At 45.3% G+C, this 20297-nt stretch overlaps 2 protein-coding genes across 5 annotated transcripts in view; both read left to right on the forward strand.

Moving 5' to 3' along the window:
• The window catches only part of adamts8a (ADAM metallopeptidase with thrombospondin type 1 motif, 8a), a 12854-nt gene extending 5928 nt beyond the window's left edge, over nt 1-6926 (forward strand). The window contains exons 5-9 of the mRNA XM_077011855.1: nt 1199-1500; nt 2916-3102; nt 3278-3450; nt 3959-4134; nt 4249-6926. Coding sequence (XP_076867970.1) covers nt 1199-1500; nt 2916-3102; nt 3278-3450; nt 3959-4134; nt 4249-4984 — 1574 coding nt within the window. The 3' untranslated portion in view covers nt 4985-6926. The remainder of the gene's footprint in view (nt 1-1198; nt 1501-2915; nt 3103-3277; nt 3451-3958; nt 4135-4248) is intronic.
• Nucleotides 6927-7117: 191 nt separating this feature from the next.
• zbtb44 (zinc finger and BTB domain containing 44) lies at nt 7118-20274 on the forward strand. 4 transcript variants are annotated; one of them, XM_077011856.1, is made up of 6 exons: nt 7118-7483; nt 11096-12230; nt 13100-13184; nt 14174-14325; nt 15214-15514; nt 17301-20274. In XM_077011856.1, exons 2-6 carry the CDS (start codon nt 11123-11125, stop codon nt 17653-17655), a joined length of 2001 nt encoding a protein of 666 aa, XP_076867971.1. In that variant the 5' UTR covers nt 7118-7483; nt 11096-11122; the 3' UTR covers nt 17656-20274. The 4 variants fall into 4 exon arrangements, with proteins under 4 accessions (XP_076867971.1, XP_076867972.1, XP_076867974.1 ...); XM_077011857.1 differs by having other exon boundaries at nt 19130-20274; XM_077011859.1 differs by having other exon boundaries at nt 15214-15297; nt 19130-20274.
• The last annotated feature ends 23 nt before the right edge of the window (nt 20275-20297 follow it).

Consider the following 20297-nt stretch of genomic DNA (forward strand, 5'->3'; position numbering starts at 1 on the left):
CTCTTACTGTGTCTTCTTCACTATCTTGGGGTCTGTCTCTCATGGCGTGCCGTCCTAGTGCTGTGTAGACAGGTGAATGCTACATGCTAGGCATGCCTGAGACAGTTACAGGAATGCGTCCCTGTGATCACCGTCGCCGGCAGAAAATAAACTTTAAAGCCCTGCAAACCTTTCGCCACACTCCAAATTAAAAAATGCGCCAGAGGTTCCTCACAGGCGCTCCCAAAGAAGAGTGAGAAGTGACATTATCCGTATCTGCACAATATCTGCGCTGAAAAATAGCAGACATATTTTTGCAAGTTTGATTTATCTCGGACAATATTTCAGTCTACGCTATCCCAATCCTGCTCTTCCTCTGAGTCATCCTCGGTGACTAACACATTCCAGCTTTAACAACTGTTTTCCCTCAGACGGCGTGCATTGCCAAGCACAGACAAGACTGCCGATATAGCCGCGAGGCCCAGTTATTTTTTACTGTTAACAAAATCTCGTAAAATGGTTTTAAGTGCGAAACTGTCAAAGGGTTTGCCTCGTATGGCCGAAAGCCACCCCAGCCCAAATCAAATGTAGGAATCAAAGAATTTAAGACATGCACAAAGACAGACAAGAAGCTTATGTAAGCTTATGTCAAGGTGTTACACCTTCACCAAACTGTCATTACAGGAGGGGGGGGGCATTATGGCAGTTCCACGGTGTTGTGGGTTCAAACACATGCTGTGTACTGAGTTTAACATGCGCTGAGCTTGACATGTAGTGAGTTTGACTGCAGTCACAGCTGCAGGCCCGTAATGGAAATCTCCTGATGGGAGAGAGCTCTCCTGCTCACTCACACGAGGGTGTGGGGAGTGTCCTGTGCTGCCAGCTCCATTGCTCCATAGTGAAAACAGTTCCCTGAAGCCATAGAGGTCAGGAAAAAAAAAGCCATAGTTTCAGGAAGCTCTAAGCCTCAGCATCTCTGGATTCTGCCGATAACACTGAACAGAGGAAGTTCAGCTCTCTATATGTTGTAATAGTATGAGTAGCAAAGCAATAAACATTAGCCGTATGCACTAAAACCATATCCTTACTGCAGCCCTTCCTGTCTCTCAATGTTCATAAAATGTTTCTTTTATTTTCCTACTAACGTCCTCTCCGTGTGCATCACGTGTCTAAACACTGCTCTTCCAGTTATTCACCACGTGCCCCGTCCCCGTTTCAGGAGACTGCTTGCTGGATGCCCCCGATCAGACGCTGCCCCTCCGAGACGAGCCCCCGGGACGGGCGTATGGCCTGGACCGCCAGTGTCAGCAGGCCTTCGGCGAGCAGTTCGCACGTTGCCCCAATGCCCCTGATGACCAGACCTGCATCCAACTGTGGTGTCAGGAGACGGGCAAGCTCCAGTGCACCACCCGCAATGGGAGCCTGCCCTGGGCGGAGGGCACCCCCTGTGGGGAGGGGAGGAGCTGCCGTGCGGGGAACTGCATCTTGAGTTCGCCAGGCGACGTGGGAGATGACGAGGAGGTATGTTGAGGCAGGGGACGGTGACCAGCTCTGAATCCAGCCCTCTTTGATTTATTGGAACATTTCGCCCATCAGGACATAAAATATGAGGGCAAGAAGAAAAATCCCAGCAAATGCCTTTAGTTAGATTTACAACCAGTGCGAGCTTTTTAAAATTGTGCTTTCCCTGCGTGGTTATTGTATTTTCCTCTTTGTTTACCACTCTTGAAAGTCTGCGTCCTGTTACTGTCACTTAAGCCGGCCACTTGCACCCCCCCCCCCCCGAAGCATCTTTCCCTCTCTGTCCCTTTCTGTTTCTCCCAACCTTTAACTCTCTTTGTCTGTTTAAGATCACCCTCTTTGCTTGCATGGACACATTCCTCTTGGCGCATTGTTTGGGTGTCTGGACGTGTTTGCCTCACTCCGAGATAGACTGTCCGGCCTTTAGAAATCCAGACAGCTCCTCCTCTCAGTCCCCAACTGGGCCTCCTGTTAGAGCTGCTTAAAATAATCAATCTGGTTGAAATCCTTCTTCTAAATGCCAGATTGGCTGCACCTCCTGAATTGGAGAGAGGCTTAGGAAGAGAGAACGAGAGAGATAGAGAGAGATAGACATTAGGTGTTCATTTGCAGAGGGTCTTTAAAAGTTGGAATTATTTTCGGGTCTTCCATTTAAGTAACAGTCACATAGTATTCAGCAAAGCCACCCAGAAAAAAAAGTGTGATTATATTTGGGGCCTGCTGGAAGAGCCAGGCCCCCGATGCCAGACGGCCTGGCTGCGAGCGGGAGTCTGTGAGCCAGCTCGTAAAAGAAGGGCTAAACGAAATGTGGCATTCATGTGCAGGCCACAAGCTCCACGCGTAGAAGGCAGGCGAGGTCTGCAAGGCCTGGGGGTGGGGTTAGCGTGTGGCAGCCAGCACTCCAAAGTCTGCCCCGCTGAGCCAGTTCTGGGGGAGTTTAAAACAAATATGTCATAAATAAAAACCATGCACAGAAGTAGCTCGATACATCTGATATGTTAACACGGCCACTCAGGAGGGACGTGAAGCTTCCATTTAAAGCTGGAATTTGCGAGAATGTTCATAGTGTGCTTGGGACTTCCTTGATCTCCCCGAAAGCGTCAGAGAAGCAGCAGCAGTGACAGATTGATAGCTGAACCCTCGAAAACCTCATAGTAAATATTCCAGCTGAATTTATAGGTTTTTTTTGTACTGATCTATTTAAAGTACAACCTAAGGCATGTTGTTAGGTGCCCAGTGGTATGGCATCTTGCCAAGTTTTTTTGCTGGTTTAATTTGGATTTGCACATCCCGTTTTCATTTTTAGGCATGGTTCTTTTTTGTTTTTGCATAACATTTTTTTATTGCTTTCTGCACATCTACGTGGTGGCCTTCTTGACCAGGTTCTCCAGATGTCATTCTCCTCTGTTCTCCAGGTCCCAGTGGACGGCAGCTGGGGCTCGTGGGGTCCCTGGGGCTCCTGCTCTAGGACGTGCGGTGGCGGAGTCGAGTTCTCGCGGCGTGAGTGCACAGACCCAGTGCCACAAAACAGAGGGTCCTATTGCGTGGGCCAGAGGGTCAAATACCAGTCCTGCAACATCGTACCCTGCCCGGAAAACCACGGTAAGATTCTAGAAATGCAAATCCCCGTTCTCTGTATTTTGGGAGACAAAGCGTGATGGCTGCATGATTGGAGACTCGGTCTGCTGTCCCAGCCGAGGGCTCCATAACCGCCTCCCTGTTGTTTCTGCTGCTCAAGTGCAGGTGGCTGTGTGAGCGTCTGATTTACATTCCACAGGTAAGAGCTTCAGGGAGGAGCAGTGTGAGAAATACAACAGCGAACACTACTTGGACTCGCACGGGAACGTGAAGCAATGGATCCCCAAGTACACCGGCGTTTCCCCAAGGGACCGTTGTAAGCTCTTCTGCCGAGCCAAGCACAGCAACGAGTTCAAGGTCTTCGAGGCCAAGGTGCTTAGGAGATGCCATCTCTCTTCCCTGATCCGGTTTGATCAATTGCAGTGAAAATACGCAGTACGCATCGCCCACCGATTCCTCTGTCAGCCTGATATTCAAGTCCGAACCCCTCCTGAAATCTCTTTCTTCCCTGAGCACTGACGATGTCTTTACACTCCCACTAAACGCTTAAGCATGTAATATTTTCTCCGTGGTAAAATGTGAAATCCTAGCCCCATAAACTGTGCTACCCTGTTATTGCCATAAACTCCTGAGTGCACTTTTCTGCAGCCGGTATTCCACACACTGTTATTGTAGTTGGTTTTACGTCACTGGTGTAATGTCTTTGCCCCATTTTCTTTTGATGTGGTCATACTGTACAACTACATTACTTTTGCCTTTAAAAAAAAGAAACTGAACAAAAAAAGAATATTTTAGGAATGTCTGGACTGTCTAGGCATGTTAAACTGACGTTCTTGCATATCATAAGTCTTTGTTCTTTTTGTGTGTGTGTGTTGATCAGGTCGTGGATGGCACAACCTGTGGTCCAGATACCACGTCTATCTGTGTCCAGGGCCAGTGCATCAAGGCAGGCTGTGACCAGGTCATAGGGTCCAACCTGAAGCTGGACAAATGTGGCATTTGTGGAGGAGATGGATCAAGCTGTCGAAAGATCAGTGGCTCTCTGAACAAAGCAACGTAAGTGAGCGAAATACACGAATGAGTAGGGGAAAACTTGTAAAACAGTGCTGATGTTCTTGAACGGAGTCCTACCGACTAGGCTTTAGGTAAGGTGTCGTTATATTTCCACAGCTTTGGCTACAACGACATTGTCACTGTTCCCACGGGTGCCACCAACATCGACGTCAAGCAGCGCAGCCACCGAGGTATCAGACACGACGGCAACTACCTGGCGGTGAAGGCCGAGGACGGCACCTACATCCTGAATGGCAACTTCTCTGTGTCGACGGCCGAGCAGGACATCCCGGTGCGCGGTGCCGTTCTCCGCTACAGTGGCTCCTCCACCACCCTGGAGAGGCTGCTCAGCTTCCAGGAGCTCCAGCAGAGGATCACCATCCAGTTGCTGTCCACGGCTGGCAACGCCTCGCCGCCCAGGGTCAAGTACACCTTTTTCCTGCCCAGAGGCGTGCCTTTCGAGCGGCCCGGCGTGGAAGGCGGCCCGTCCCTGCACGCCATCTTGCCTTTCGGGGCTGCCGACTGGATGCTGGGCGAGTGGTCCGAGTGCTCCAGGAGCTGTGGCTCGGGCTGGTCGCGGAGGAGCGTGGAGTGCCGAGACGCAGCTGGCTCGCCGTCATACTCGTGCGACCCAGACCTGCGGCCGGCCGACATCCGGCCGTGCGGGGATCTGCCGTGTCCCGTCTGGCAGATGGGGCCCTGGTCGGCCTGCTCACGGACATGTGGCGGCGGTCAGCGCCAGCGAGGCGTGCTGTGTGTGGACTACGCTGGCAAGGCCGTGCACTCAGACAAGTGCAGTCCAGATAAGAGGCCTGAGGCTGTGTTCGGGGAGTGCTTTTACCAGGACTGTTGAAATGGCAGGAGGGGTGTGTGTGTGTCTGCAGGGTTGAGAGCTGTAGTATAAGCAGTGAAGGGGACACCGAGTAAGCTCTAAAAACCCTTCTCGTGTCATTAGCAATTTGCCCATGCTTTAGAGGCAACCAAGGAAACTAACATGCAACATGGGTTTAGAATTCACTTGTCAAGCATAACCAGGGTATTTGGTATGAGGTTTTACCTACATTGTTGCTCATATTCTCCAATTTTCCATTTTAAATAACATAACCACTATTGAAGATGTCTTTTTTTGCTTTCTGCCCCTTTAGCATCTACCTCAAAACCTTTAAAGAATTATAATACATATTTAAAAGAGCATTCTGTTTAAACCTTTACCACAAAGGAATATCACCTTTGCAGAAACCTGCTGAAGCTCTAATCAGATAAGGACTGGTCATATACCTCCATAATACATTACATTTTAGCCCATGTCAGACTGACAATGTAAATGAGAACTGAATCTAATTTAGAGCTACCTGAATTATAAGCAGAAACGCTTCACAAGCTGAAGTGACTGGCTCTTTAGACTGCATTCGACTGCCTTTTAGAGTAGAAATTCTTGCTACATGCTCTTATAATCTCCTATAATTGATTTTGCAGATTTAATTTATTTGCTATGTCGTGTTCTGTAGCAATGGGTTTGTTAACTATTAAAGCTTCATAATTTAATGCTGGTTAATATTACACTTGGAAAGCTTTTGGATTTTGCATCTTTCAACACTGGAACATTTTTTAAGTATAGTTCTTAGTCACACAGACATGGTTGACACCATAATGTGGACATTGAAGTGGCCAGTGCTGGAGCTATGGGATAAACCTAGGGCATTTAACTTCTGAGTATCAGCTCTTGAGATTTGCTCATGGGTGTCAAGCCGCTTTTTAGCTTATGAGGCGTCGCGATGAGAAAATGCCCTCTGAGCAGTGAGCACTGCTTTTCATCATAGCTGAGCTGTCGTAGTGTTCATGAATAACGGTATGAAGATCTTAACTGTGATCAAAAGCTATCCTTTCTTTTGCCTTTTCCACTGGTAGACATTAGGGATGATATATACAAATGATACCAGGGGTTGCAGTAAGAAATAATCTATCACTAATTCTTAGCTTATTAGTGGCTATTTACCTGCTTGAATAGAAGAATGTATAAAGTGAACATACTTTTTAATCATAATGTTTCTTGCCAAAAAGCTTTCTGATGAATAACATGCTTGTATTTTGCAATCTACGATTCTTCTTTCTTTTAAGATTCAGTGGTTTCGAAATATCACGCAAATGCAAAATGCTGTGGGAAAAATAAGTTTATCATATTGAAATGCCCTGGGATTTTTTTTAAAGAAAAGAAATATCTGCTTCATGTACGAAGATGTCTTTCTTTCTTGCTCATACTGAGGGGGAAAAAAAATTATATTTTCGATAAAAAAATAGATAGTTTTGATGTTCACCTAACACCTAAGACGATAGAGTAGTTCCTTGTCTGCCCATTAGAGTACTGAAATGTATTTCAGTGTGAGTTAAGAGTCATTTACACTTTGTAAGATGAAAAAGGTGTATTACATGTACAGTAAAGTCAACGAGAGACAAAATGTATTTATTTGTAATGTATTTGCCTATTCCCTGCATTCTCAGACCCAAAGGAAACCAAAACAACTGCATAAAACACAGATTTAAACATATTATGTTGGTCTTGCATTTGCATTCCTTTTGAATGAAAAAGAAAAGTTCTGAAATTATGTAGATCTGAAACTTAAGCGTTCTATCCCTTCAGTGAAGGTCTGTACAATGCTATTGTTATAGCTTCCTTTTTAAGCTATTTATTTTTCTACCTTAAGACACCTAACTGTGTTTTATTTCTTATTGCTGCTGTCTATCCAACATAACTGTTATAAATTGAAATCATTCATTAAAGATGTGTCTCGACTTAATTTGTTGTTTTATTTTGACACCTTAACAAGACCATAACAATAGGCCTTGCTGAATATACTTGTTGAATAGCTAGGACTGAATATAGTTTAATGACACAATATACCATTCCTTTTGCAAAGATATATAACGTTACAAAAGGTTATTCATGTATCTACCTGAACAAGTCAAAGCCTCCTGGGGTTGTCAGTCAAAACCAGAGACAGAAATCCTGAGAAGCGACACGCGAACGGCATGCTGGGATAGGACATGTAAACATCAGCTGGCCCAAAGAGGAATATATGATACAGCGCGAATTTTAATAACGTGTGTGTTTCCGAAACACATTGTCAGCGTGGTTGGTATTCGGTGAAACGGAGGGATATACAAAGATACGACGCGTCGTAATGTGGCAATATTTTTAACAGAAAGGAGGGAACTCCTGTTCAAATGCCAGCAACAGCATGCTACGGTTGCCAGGCTAGCTAGCTAGCTCGAGCTGACACGGATAGCTGGCTAGCTTCAGAATCACATTATTTTTCATCAAATCTCTGGATTTATTCTCCATCTGTTTAAACTGGTGAGTGCCATATGCATTAACGCATTGGTTTCTTAACACGTCCCCGTAGTTTCTGGATAGAGGTAAGGTTTTAATGGCTAGCGTCACATACTGACCTCGGCAGCTAATGAGCTAGCTACCTAGGTTAGCTATACAGAAATTAGGATCAAGGATGGTGGCATGTTCTTATTTTCGTTAATATGTGCGACACAGCTGCCTATATTTCGTTTCATACATTTTTACCAGTGTGTACGCACAGGTTTATGATGCTATTAGATAGCCAGCTAACTGTTACGCGGTTGTGTACCTCAATTATTTTGTTGGTATGAATTTAGCCAACTAGCTAATAATGGACTTCTAATTTTATCTACGCTAGCCTAAAATTGCAAGTCAAATTCGATTTTTTCTCAATTAAAGGATATGCATTGTGCCAAATGTTTAAACCTATGTGCCATTTGAGCACGTTTTGTATTGCAACGCCTGCCTGTATTTTCAGAGTGCGCGAGTTGCTGTTCAGGATTAGCGCGCGCGAGGCAAGGGACCACATAAACAAAAGCAACTCCTGTGGAGAGCCACGCCCCTTCAACTTTTTCCCAAAGCAGGACTTTAATATGGCCCTGAATCCACAAATTATGGGATTATTTTTGACCTTTAGAATGAGAGAGTGGGTTGAAGGGTTGGAATCGTTACATGTAGCTGACATGATGCATATTATGCAGCAATAGACTTTTGATACAGTTGAGTGCACAAGATCCTTGAATGCTATGGAGCTTGGGTTTGTATCTCATATATTTTGGTTTAAAAAAATAAATATGAAATCTGTAATTTTCCTGAATCTGATGTAATCAACCTAGGGATCCTGTGCCAGTGTTTAACCCTGTATGCTGGTGAAGCAGGGCCATCAGCTGTTCACTGCTTTGTCCAACTGTTATTTTCCAAGAGCCTTGAATGGGTTCTTCAATGAAGGAATGCCACATGCCTTTTCTGCAATCCCCAAAATTTTGTTGAACCGCTCACCATGATTCATGTTGCCATGAAGAGAAAACTTAATTGCAAACTTGTAGCTACACAGGTCAGAGATTGTAAATTTTGTATCATTAGACCTATTCGTAATGGATTCCTTTATACAGGGGATGCTTGTAATGACATTTTACATGTCTCCACAGTAATAAAACTCATCCTGGCAACATTAAAATGAAGGAAGAGCAAAAAATTGTTGGGTTGTAATTTCACAGATTATTTGTGTCAAGACGTGTTTATCATTTGTAGTTATACTGTTTTTATTTTATTAATATTTGATTTTCAAGGAACTCACATTAATATATCTAGTAACTAATGATTTATACCTGTAGCTGTGATTATAATTGCCCCTTTAATAAACCTGTGGGATTCTTGCTTTTTTCCACTGACATTAGTTGTTTCTTTTTGGGGGGGATACTCGCACTATGAGACTAAATATTAGCAGCAGGCAAAAACACAAGCTAACATCTGCTTGGAAAGAGATTTGTCTCTAGACGGGACTAAAATGATCATATGAGCATTGAGTTAGATGAAAAACAGTAGCCAGGTAGTTCATTCTGATTTTGTCAGGGGAGGGAGAAAAACTCAGACTTGTCTGCATCGAAATAAAATAACAGAGGAGCACCTGTAAAAGAAAAAATTACCCCAGGACCCTGTGTAAATTGAATCCTGTCTGAATAGGCGTTTTCATAGTATTGGGAAAGAGGTCTGCCTAGTTAATAAGATTCCCATTTAGCTGTCATCTAGACTCTATGCAGATGTTATTGTATAATGTTTGTTTGGGCTTGAGAAACATCCGAACGTGAATGTCCTGCATTCCACTGCACTTAGACATTGTGTGTGTGTGTGTGTGTGTGTGTGTGTGTGTGTGGAATCTAAGATGTCCAAAACTTCCTGTATCACTTTGTATATCTTTCTCTCACACACACATAGACATGCATTTCATAATGTATTACAGAAAGGGCTTTGATTATTCATCTGAGGAACTTGACAGTTATAGCCAAAAACACTACTCACAAAAAGGTAGGGATATTTGGCATTTGGGTGAAATTTCAGGATGAACCTAAATTCAGTCTGACCTTTACAGGTGACTTAATGTGACCTTCTCTAAGCTTTTGAATGCACATGTCCAACTGTTCAGTGTTTCAGTATTTTTTGCACTTGCTGTTCTCCAACAAGGAGCTTAATGGCGAAATACACACAACAGGTGTTTGATCTATGAATTGCACAATATACATTTCCTGGTTCAATTATAATTGATATTTAAACAGTCCTCCTCATGCTGTTCACGTTTTGACGTCGAGACCAAGACGTCACCCAACGATTGATCAACAGTACCTCACCATTGCAAGGCTTCAAACAGGATGTTCTCAGACGGAAGTGGCCATCAAGCTTAGTGTCATCAGCTGGTTGCTACAGGTAGACTGGGAGAGTCACAGAAAGCCATAGAGGTGGATGTCCTTTGGCCACGTCCCACACTGATGATTGCTTCAATGTGAACAGTGCCCTGCAGAACCTGATGATGAATGCCACACAACTCCAGGCACATTTAAGGGAGATGAGTGGCACCCAAGCGTCATGTCGGACCAATCAAAACCGTTTAGGCTGAAATGGTACTTGACCACACCTGCAGGCACTGGTATCATTGTCATCGTCATACGCTGGTCAAGGGATCAGTGGGCCTCAGTGCTGTTCACTGATGAACGCTGGTTCACGCTGAGCAGAACTGATGTCCACAAATGATGTTGGAAAGCACTGCGCATCAGCCACTTTTGTCACCAGATAAGCCTTTTGTCATGGTGGTATTACAGTGTGGACAGGTGGGTCTAGTCAATAAAGAACTGTCCTACAATTTGTGACAAGCCCACAGTACTTCAATAACATCAGTAATCCAGTAATTCTACCTCTGCATGAACAACACAGGCCTAATTTCATCTTCATGGATAACAATGTTCCAGCACATCGAGGTTGCATCATTAGGGAATGATGGAGATTGGGTTACCTCAAATGCAACCTGCACTTTCTCCAAACCTGAATCCCACTGAAAACCTATGAGATCAGCTGAGTCACCATGCAGAGGCTCGTAACTCTGAACCTCAGAACCTCAATGATCTGAGGGCTGCCTTTCAAGTAAAGTGTGATGCCACGCCTCAGCAGACAATAAGTTGACTTGTGAACAGCGTGAGGTGTCGTTGTCACACTGTAATTGATGCTCAAGGGCACATGACGGGTTATTGAGACATTTTGTTGTTGGCTTTTGTTTCAGTAAATTGTTAGAGATGAGGAAATCACCATTGAATGCTTCTATTTAAATGCCTTACTCACATGACATAATATCACTGCAGCATGATTTTTTTTATGTTTTCCATAAATATCACCAGAAAGCCAAATTTCACTTTTCGTGAGTAGTGTATATATATACTATAACAAATTTGCACTTAATTCAGATAGATGATAGATGGATACTTTATTGATCCCGAAGGACATTTAGCATGGTTCATGGTTATGAACATGAGCGTAATTTTGTTTTTTCAACATCCAGTTGTCTTTCACAATCGTGTAAATGTTTGCTCACTCCGCACTATAAATTTTGCCGAATCTCTTCATCAACAGGAAGTCCATTCTTCATCGGCAGTGAGGATGGGAGTGAAGACCTTCACCCATACCTCCACCAGTCACAGCCAGGAGCTTCTGGCCAAGCTCAATGCCTTGCGCAGTGATGGCCACTTCTGTGACGTCACCATCCGTGTGCAGGGCCAGCTCTTCTCCGCTCACAAGGTGGTGCTGGCCTGCTGCAGTGACTTCCTGAAGGCCAAGCTCTCCAGCAAGCTGGCCCACAGGGACGAGGACATGGCCGGCGGCGGAACCGAGATCGACAAGCCCGTGCTGGACCTGCACCACGTGACGGTGGCCGGCTTCGCACCTCTGCTGGAGTACGCCTACACCTCCACACTGTCCATCAGCACGGAAAACATCATCGACGTGTTGGCCGCGGCCAGCTACATGCAGATGTTTGGCGTGGCCAACACCTGCTCAGAATTCATGAAGTCCAGCATCCTGTGGAACTCTGCCTCGGCCACCGGGGCCACCGGCAGCGGTGCCACGCCTGGTGCTCTCCACCGCCCCCCAGAGGCGACGGAAGGTACTACCGGCTGTGCCCTGGCACCACTCGACGCCCTGTCACCCTCGCCCGTGTCGTCAGAGTGCAGCGCGCCCGAGCGGCCCTTGCTGGGGTGCCGCGAGTCACGCCGCAAGCGCAAGGGATTCGCCAGCCCCCAGCCGGCCTCCTCTTCCTCTCCCCAGGTGCCCAACCCCTCGCCTTCGTCATCCTCATTCCCGGAGAGCTCGGCGCAGGCTCTGGAGCCATCGTTAGCCTTCTCCTGGACGTACCCGTTCGGCATGGACCGTCGCTTCGTGGCCGACAAGGCCAAGCTGCCCGAGGGGCTGCTGGAAGCCGGGGGTGGGCCGGCCGTGGCGGTGCAGGACCCCAGCGGCCGGGCGCTGGTGGAGTATCTCTCCTGCGAGGGCGCCCGCGGTCTGGGCGTGGCCGTGAGCGGGGCCGCAGCAGCCGAGGAAGAAGAGGAGGATGTGCAGGTGAAGGTGGAGAGGCTGAGTGATGAAGAGGCACACGAGGAGGCCTCACAGCCAGTCAGCGCCTCCCACAGTTCCCTGAGTGACCAGCAGACTGTCCCCGGCAGCGAGCATGCCCAGGAGGACCTACTCATCAGTCCACAGTCCTCATCTATAGGTACGTACATTATTATATTCTGCATCACTGGATTCGATACACAAGCAAATCGCCACATTACGCCACCATTCACGTACAGGTAATCATCAGCTTCTCGGCAGTCATTAGCTTTGATTGGATCAGGGGTCAGTATCACTTCTGTAGTTGCTCAAATTTGTGATATGCACTTTCATTTAGGGTTGCATGATATTTCTTTCAATAACTGGTGTCTAAATATAGATAACAATTAACGCTCTGACAAATCATGCATTGCTTTTGTGCGTTGTGAGCAAATCCTGATCTGACTCAATCATTCCAGAAGTTTTCTGCAGATGATTAATAGAATTTACACAATCCAGCAAACATCACAAATTTGAGTCAAAATACAGCCAGCGAATGTCACGTCAAGTGTTTGCAGCTTTCGGTGTTTATATCATAGATGTAATAAATGTGACAGCATAATTGCAGTATAGTATTTTTGTCCATATAACGAAATCCTACTGTCATACATAGTCACCCAATAGCGAAGTCAGTTAATGGAGCAACAGACAGCATTTTCCATTTCATATGCCAGTCTTATGTTACTGCTCTGCTGGAAGGTGCACTCCAGGCTCTTGAACTGCCCTCCGCCATGTGGTTCTGATGCTGCAAAACATTCCATTTCTGCAGCCGTTATGCAGAGCAGTAATCACTTTCCTCATTATTTCAAATTGACACGTGTACTCTGATCACCGTTGGTAGGTCGGCACATTGCCCAAACGTAGCCAATCACAATCTCCAATGAGTCCAGCTCTGCCTGAAGTTGTGCCCTGGGGCTAGTGGTGTGTCCTTGGACCAGAGCAGCTGTTATCACTGGAGAAATGGGAACAAGTGGCTCTTTGTGTCCCCAGGCTCCATGGATGAGGGAGTGAGCGAGAGCCTTCAGTCTATCCAGGGCACTCCAAACACCACTGGCCACATGGAGGAGGATGAGAGGTAGGGCCACCTCACCTGCCCACGCCATGTTGTTTTATGCCATCTCACTTACAGTTCAATTTGGGGGGGGGGGGGGGGTCCTTTCAGACTCACTCTCGCCATCCTTTTTCATTTTTGCTTGTTTATAAGCAGTGGAAGCTTACTCAGTATTGTCATGGTTATTAGGAAGATGACATGTTGCCAAGCAGCCAGAAACTAGTTGGCAGGCCTTCTGGAAAGTTCTCGAGTCTCGAATTTTGTTGGAATACTGGAAGCAAAATGAAGTGTCATGATGCAAAACAAAAGGGGAGGAAAAAGACCCAGCTGTCTCTCCCTGGACGGGAGTTTATACTTTTATATGACAATTGATATGCCTGACTAAACTTGTTATATGAACCTGTTAAACCACTTTGGATCCTCGAGGCTGTTTTGAGGAAAGATAATTTGGTAATATGAAAACAAGTCAAAAGGTTTTTGCTAAGTTGGCAATTCACAGATGTTGAATCAGATCAAGTCATAGGCTTGAGAGTCGCCTTTCAAACTGATGTTTTGGTATTGTTAGAAAAGTAGGTCAGTTCACTGTTTTTTTTCAGCACACAGGTTATGCTGCATGAAGGAAGTTCACAGGAAGCTACAGCAAGCGTGAATGAACAGTTTAGGGTTTGGCTGATAGACATCACAACATTGAGCCACCATTGCACCCACCATCATATCCACTAATATTTGTGGAATATGGAAGAACGTCCAGTACCAAAAGCAGTTAGAGATAAACGTTTTTTTTTTCTGCGTGAGCATACACATGTGGTTTTTCGTTTCAAGGGCTCATTTTAAATAATCTTTGAGGAAAATTGTAAAAGAAAATCTAAAAATGTACAGTTATAACACTAGTGCTCATTGTTGGATGCAGGTTAGAAAGAATTCATTAGTAAGAATTAATTGGAGGGAATGAACATGTGAAACAGGCCAAAGAACGTGTTTGCTTCTATAACCTTTCCTCTGCTCTCCCACAGGCTGGAGAATGTGCAGTACCCATACCACCTGTACATCAGCCCCTCCGCCCGGGCCGGCGCCAACGGCCCCGAGCGACCCTTCCAGTGTCCCACGTGTGGGGTCCGCTTCACTCGCATCCAGAACCTCAAGCAGCACATGCTCATCCACTCTGGTGAGGGCGCCTATCCCCCGAGAGCCCGGTCCTCCACAGCGCCTCCGCCTGGCCCGTGGTGGTGCTGTCCGGCCCCGCCCTCCCTACGCCTCTGTCCCGAGCTTTGGGGCTCCTTCACACACTCCTGCCTTCTCGCGTCACCACTACTGTGTTGCTCTTGCGAAGAGACCCTCTCTGCCCTAATCATCACCGACAGGGGTGTCGATTCCAGGCCGACGGTGCTGTAGTCAAGCAAAGATGATATTGTTGCTTAGACACTGATTGAGGTTTTTTACGCAGGTGTTTTAAAAGCAGGTTCCCAACCTCGTAAACTCACTTAACCCGTCACTAAACGTTCCGCACTCCACATGAAAAGTTTATCTGCCATGCAACACAACAATATAGCCAGTTAATTTTGACATTTTCTTTTGCTTCATTTTGGTTTTCTCGGTCATACACCATTGTAGATGGTCCAGCCTCAGAATCTTTTCTTGTGAAAAATCCTGTTTTAAACCATTTATCCATGATATAAAAAACTATCTATCAAGGCTATAGAAATGTTTCACTGTTCAAACTAAGTAGCTTGCTAATCTGTCAGCTAGCTGTATGACTGAACTATGCCAGACAAATCAACGAGCTCAAGCTAAATATGTCAATTAATTAATTAACCTAATATGTCACATCTGAAGTTACATTTTGTATATCGGAAGGATATTTATGTTGCAAAGCAGAAACTTTTGCCCTGTAGCAGTACCACTGGGACCCACTAGGGGGCCGTGGCCAACTTCTTGAAAACCACCGTAAACCGCACTAAACCCTGCGCTTTGGGACTACGTTGGGTGTCCCACTCGCCTCGCGTCCCGGTTTCTGACCAGTGCGTGACCAGTGCTCCTCCTTCTCTCCCCGCAGGCATTAAGCCGTTCCAGTGTGACCGCTGTGGGAAAAAGTTCACGCGGGCGTACTCCCTAAAGATGCACCGGCTGAAGCACGAAGGTAAACGCTGTTTCCGGTGCCAGATCTGTAGCGCCACATTCACTTCCTTCGGTGAATATAAGCACCACATGAGGGTGTCTCGCCACATCATCCGCAAGCCTCGGATATACGAGTGCAAAACGTGCGGCGCCATGTTTACCAACTCCGGCAATTTAATCGTACACCTGAGGAGTCTCAACCATGAGGCGTCAGAGCTAGCAAACTACTTCCAGACCAGGTGAGGAGGAGCTGAAACGCAATTAGAAACACAATGATCTCTGTTGCGAAACGGGAACGCCGGGCTGAGGCGGTTCGGCCTGGTTTTGATCCAGGCGGGATACTTAACGCAATCTTATCTGTATTTAGCACTTTATGGGCTATACCATGTTCACTGTTGCTGTTTTATTTATTATGATGACGAGCACTTCTCACAGATTGCCCTGATGCACTGAGTTTGAGCCCTGTGTGAAACTGGACCGTTGTTTCATTTTAATGGGACACTCATAAAGCTGTTTGATAGGTCGATGTACATTCCTGGTCTTGGAGGATCATGATGTCTTGTTACTGGAAGCGCATGTATACACCAGTTCCTATTGTTGTGTTTGATCTAGAACATTCTGTATGCCTTCTTTCTCTGGACTAGGGGAGCATTAGGCAAGCAAGTTCGTCTAATGTGCTAATGTGTGTGCTTCTAAAGTCTTCTCTTTGCTAGGAAAGGCGTCCTTGTGATGTGAAATGATGGCGTGTGCAGGAAAACCCTGCCTCCATTGAGTTTGGTCTGCTTATTTAGTTTGTTGTTTAAAAAAGAAAAAAAGAAAGAAAAATTGTTAAAAAGACTTAAACATACAGAGCAAGTTACGAAGGGAATATACGCGGGCAGATGTCCTAAAGAAGTGTGCACATTCTCATAGGCTTAGTGGTGGCTTAACAAAGGGCCAGTCGTGTCCAATAGGAAAGAGTCTCTTGTTGTCCAGTATGGTATTGAGCTCAGGGAAGCAGCCACAGTTTGTTTCCAGGAGATGTCGAACGCCTTGCCCATACATGCCCACTCTTTCTTATCCCATCCATCTCTCTCTCTCTCTCTCTCTCTCTCATCCGTCCTTCTCTCTGTCCCATCTGTGTGTGTCCAGCACAAACAAACAGTGTCTGAGCTGACCAGGATGAGGTAATGGTTTGGCATGCTCACATAAGATGGACAGGGAAAGAGAGAGGGATGGAGAGAGCATGAGAAAGAGATTGTTGGCAGCGCACGGCTGCGTTGTGTGTGCTGATGTGTTTCTCTGAAATAACAAGAACTAGCCGACGTCTGCCCTGGCTGTAGCTCCCCACCAGGTGCTCTGCAGGTTCGCAGCGGGAGGGAGGGAGAGAGAGAGTGAGAGGCAGGCGTGTAGTACCGTTGTACTAGCCTGGCGTTTTGAATCTGTCATGGTAGGAAAGCCGTGATGCAGAAGTGTCAGCTTACTGTGTCAATGTTTTGTTGGGTGTTTAGAACCTACCTTGAGATTGTAGCGTCCCCGAAGATGATCTGTATTCCGCAAACATCAAATTGTTGACTGAACAGTGTGTTGGCACTGCCTCTGTTTACAGTTGGAGTAGCGATATAAAATCGCTGTCATATTTTAAGTGGGACATCTGTGCAGAAGGGCTGATTGCAAGCAACTTCTTTATAAATGCTTTGAGGTAAATATACAGATAAATGTGAGGCGAAGTAGCAGATTATTCCCCAGACTTTAATGCTGGGTTATCTGGAATCATGCATGAGTTAAATTTCTAGCTAAATTTCTAAGATTAATGGGACATGACTGATTATATAATCTCCTTTCTTGCCTCCAAAAGCAATTTGAATGAAGTTGCTAAAAGTGCCTCATTGTTTGTCAAAGCTAGTGACGGTGTTCAAAGGGCTCACAGCAGAAGATACTGTTGAATTAGGATGTTGCGACGTGTAGTGTTGATCTAAGCGGTACCCAAGTGGCTGTGTTTAACCCTTCCACCCCCTGGTGCCCTGTCTCCCTCTGCCGCCCCAGTGAGTTCCTCCTCCCAGACTACCTGAGCCGCATGCAGGAGGAGGTGGAGAGCTTGGCCCACTTTGAGATGACCGAGCAGGCCTTCAACGCCTCGGCCGCCTCCTCCTCTTCCTCGGTCCAAACGCCCGTCATCTCCCAGGTCTCCTCCACCATGAACTACGACCCCCGGGCCTCCACGACCCTGCCTCGGAACGCAGGTCCTGGGGGGGAGGCGGGTGGGGAGGGGGTGCTGTGCGAAGCGTTGAAGGGCGCCACTGCCCTCACCTATCCGCCGGAGCCGGGGGAAGAGGAAGGAGAGATCGAGGAGAAGGAGCAGAAGCAGAAGAAAGCACTTGTGTCGATTACAATCGAGTGATTGGAACCCCTTCTGTTCTCCACGAGTTTGTGTGTGCACGCGCGTGTGTGTGCGTGCACACTTACAATGAAGATTTCAGCTCTTGTGACCAGCATATTATTTAAAACACACACACACACAACCCCAATATCACTGGACTGGACAATTTTTCCTGATTTGGAGAATATCTGACTTTAAACATGTAATATCCGTGAACCGTTCTTTATAGAACTGTGAATGCTAAACTTTTTGTTGTTTTTTTTTTGTTTATTAATGTTAGTTTTTTGTTTTTGGTTTTTATTTTTATTTTTTGCTTTAGATATTAAACTGATAGTGTTTGTTCTAACTGTTTTGCATTGATTCTGAAGTTCAGAGAGCGCAGTCTTGGACTTTTAGACATCACTTACATTTATTTTGTGTGTTTTTTAACACCCCCGTAACCTTATTTTCCATTGGATTTCCTCATCCTGATATCAGCTTCTAATATAGCAGCCCTCTACAAAGTTGTGTGACAAGCTCAAAGTACATGTCAAAGCTGTGAGACGATGAACCACACCTTATGCGGTGACACCTTAGCCTTATTCAGTCAAACTGGATCATACTGGATTATGAGTGGATGAACAAGTTGTTCCTTCTGGGATTTTTATTTTTTTTGCCTCCAGCTCCTTCAATGCAGTTTGTTTAGTCTTACACAGTGGAGCGCCTTAACCATAGCAAGCTGCTCGTCCTGGCCTGCCACCCAGACGTCTGGAGGCTGACAGGCGCAGAACTCCTGAAAGGGGCTTCTGGGAAATGTGAAAGACTACGTTGCTGCTTCATGTGCGTTCTCTTAGCAGCGGTGACAAGCCCAGCGGACGTCTGACGTGGTCACTACTAAACCTGACCCTTTTCAAGAGATACTGTGCTGGTCCTTCTGTTAAATAGTGGTCACTTTCCCAGTGAGGATGTGAGTGAACTTTGGAGATGTATTTGGGGTGGGAGGTTGATCAGAACCCCCATCGTTACCTGTTTTTCTGCTGTATACAGTACATCATGCTGCTAGAATTTGTCTGTGAGTTGTGCCCATCACTGAGGACCGCAACCCCATTTAATCCTAAAACCTTTCCATAACCCCTTGGTTTAAACATTGCTTTAATATTGGGACACAGGAAATGATATAGAGCGCAAAAGAAAAAAATCTGTAGCCTTTTTTTATGTTCTGATCAGTTCCATACTTTTATGTAATTAGCGATTTTCCAGCACAGTCTGTGACCTCTTGGCAAACTATGAGAATGACGATTTAAAAAAGTGTTTTAATTGTGAAATATGTATGTAGCACTTGTTCAATTTGGTCATTTAACAAATGCACACTGTTAGTGTGTGCGTTTTTCTGCACCTCCTGTTTGACATTGCACAGGGCAATCATTTGGCCAGAAGCTGCTCCATTCCAATGTGATTTTCATTGAAACCTTTCTTTTCTTCTTTTTTTGCATTGTGCAATATTCATCTTTGACAGATGACACCCTTCTTTCTTCCTGAACGTGCAAGAATGTGAAATGGAGTGTTTTCATTAATTGCAAAGAACAATGATGAACAGTAGGACTGATCATCACCACCCGGAGGAACGGACTACCTTCCAAAGGACTTTGTGAAGTTCTCATGAAGCCTTTTGATCACCAGTCCCAAAATTGCTCTGCACTTGAAACGCCTTTTACCAACAAAGTACTGCAGTATCAAGGAGGGAAGGAAATGCCCCCATGGCATATCGATGTTTGACATTGCGTTTCACCTTTTGAGTCAGTGTATCTACTGCGCACACGTCCAAGGAGATACCCCTTCAGATACCCCCACCAGGACTGCTGCGGCCAAATGAATCCCCACCATCTCCTAGCCTAAGAGTTTTGTAGTGATGCAGTGTCCACAACACAATATTGCCTTCTGTCTTTCTGAAATTACCTGCATGTTATCCCAGTACGTACGAAAATCTGAGCAAAATCAGTATAGCATGAGTTGAGTTATCTTTTTTTTCCTTCTTCTTTTTTTGTTGATGTTGTTTCAGATATGTGTGGAACATTGATTTTTATGTAAATTAGAATCTTCTATGTCTGAAATGTTTCAAAACAAAAAATAGGTGTTTTAATGGTCATGATGATTTTTTCTGATCATGCATTAATAGTCACTTTACAGTGAGATTTTGTACATTTCTTATACCGACGTGAGTGTGAATTGTTGACTTGAGCCTTGTATTGTCCGCTTTTGTGACGATGTCTTAATGATATTTACTCTAAACTCGTTTTGTTTTGGTTTTGTTCCTCCACTCCACCCCCAGATCTGGGTTTACTTGTATCTTGTGCCTTTGGATATTGAAACTGTAGTATATTTTAATGGCTAAAAACATACATTGATATGGATTCATACCATTTTGTAGACAGAATGCTGGTAGACTAATGTAGCTCGTAACCTAAAATATTTTTGAAGTGCTATAATATGGGTTTAATGTGTGCTTGTGTTTATTTTGATAATGACAAATGTACCTTTATTGTTTTGTATCTTCTGAGTGGTCCTTATTATGCCAATGCCATTTTTGCTGAATAATGTTTTGTAAAAGACAGCAAGTTACAATTGAAAGTAAATGGTTACAGCCTAACCCCTCCCAACACAGCTTTGGCCTGTGTGTCGGTATT

This window comes from Brachyhypopomus gauderio, chromosome 7 (genome assembly GCF_052324685.1).
Source record: "Brachyhypopomus gauderio isolate BG-103 chromosome 7, BGAUD_0.2, whole genome shotgun sequence".
NCBI lineage: Eukaryota > Metazoa > Chordata > Actinopteri > Gymnotiformes > Hypopomidae > Brachyhypopomus > Brachyhypopomus gauderio.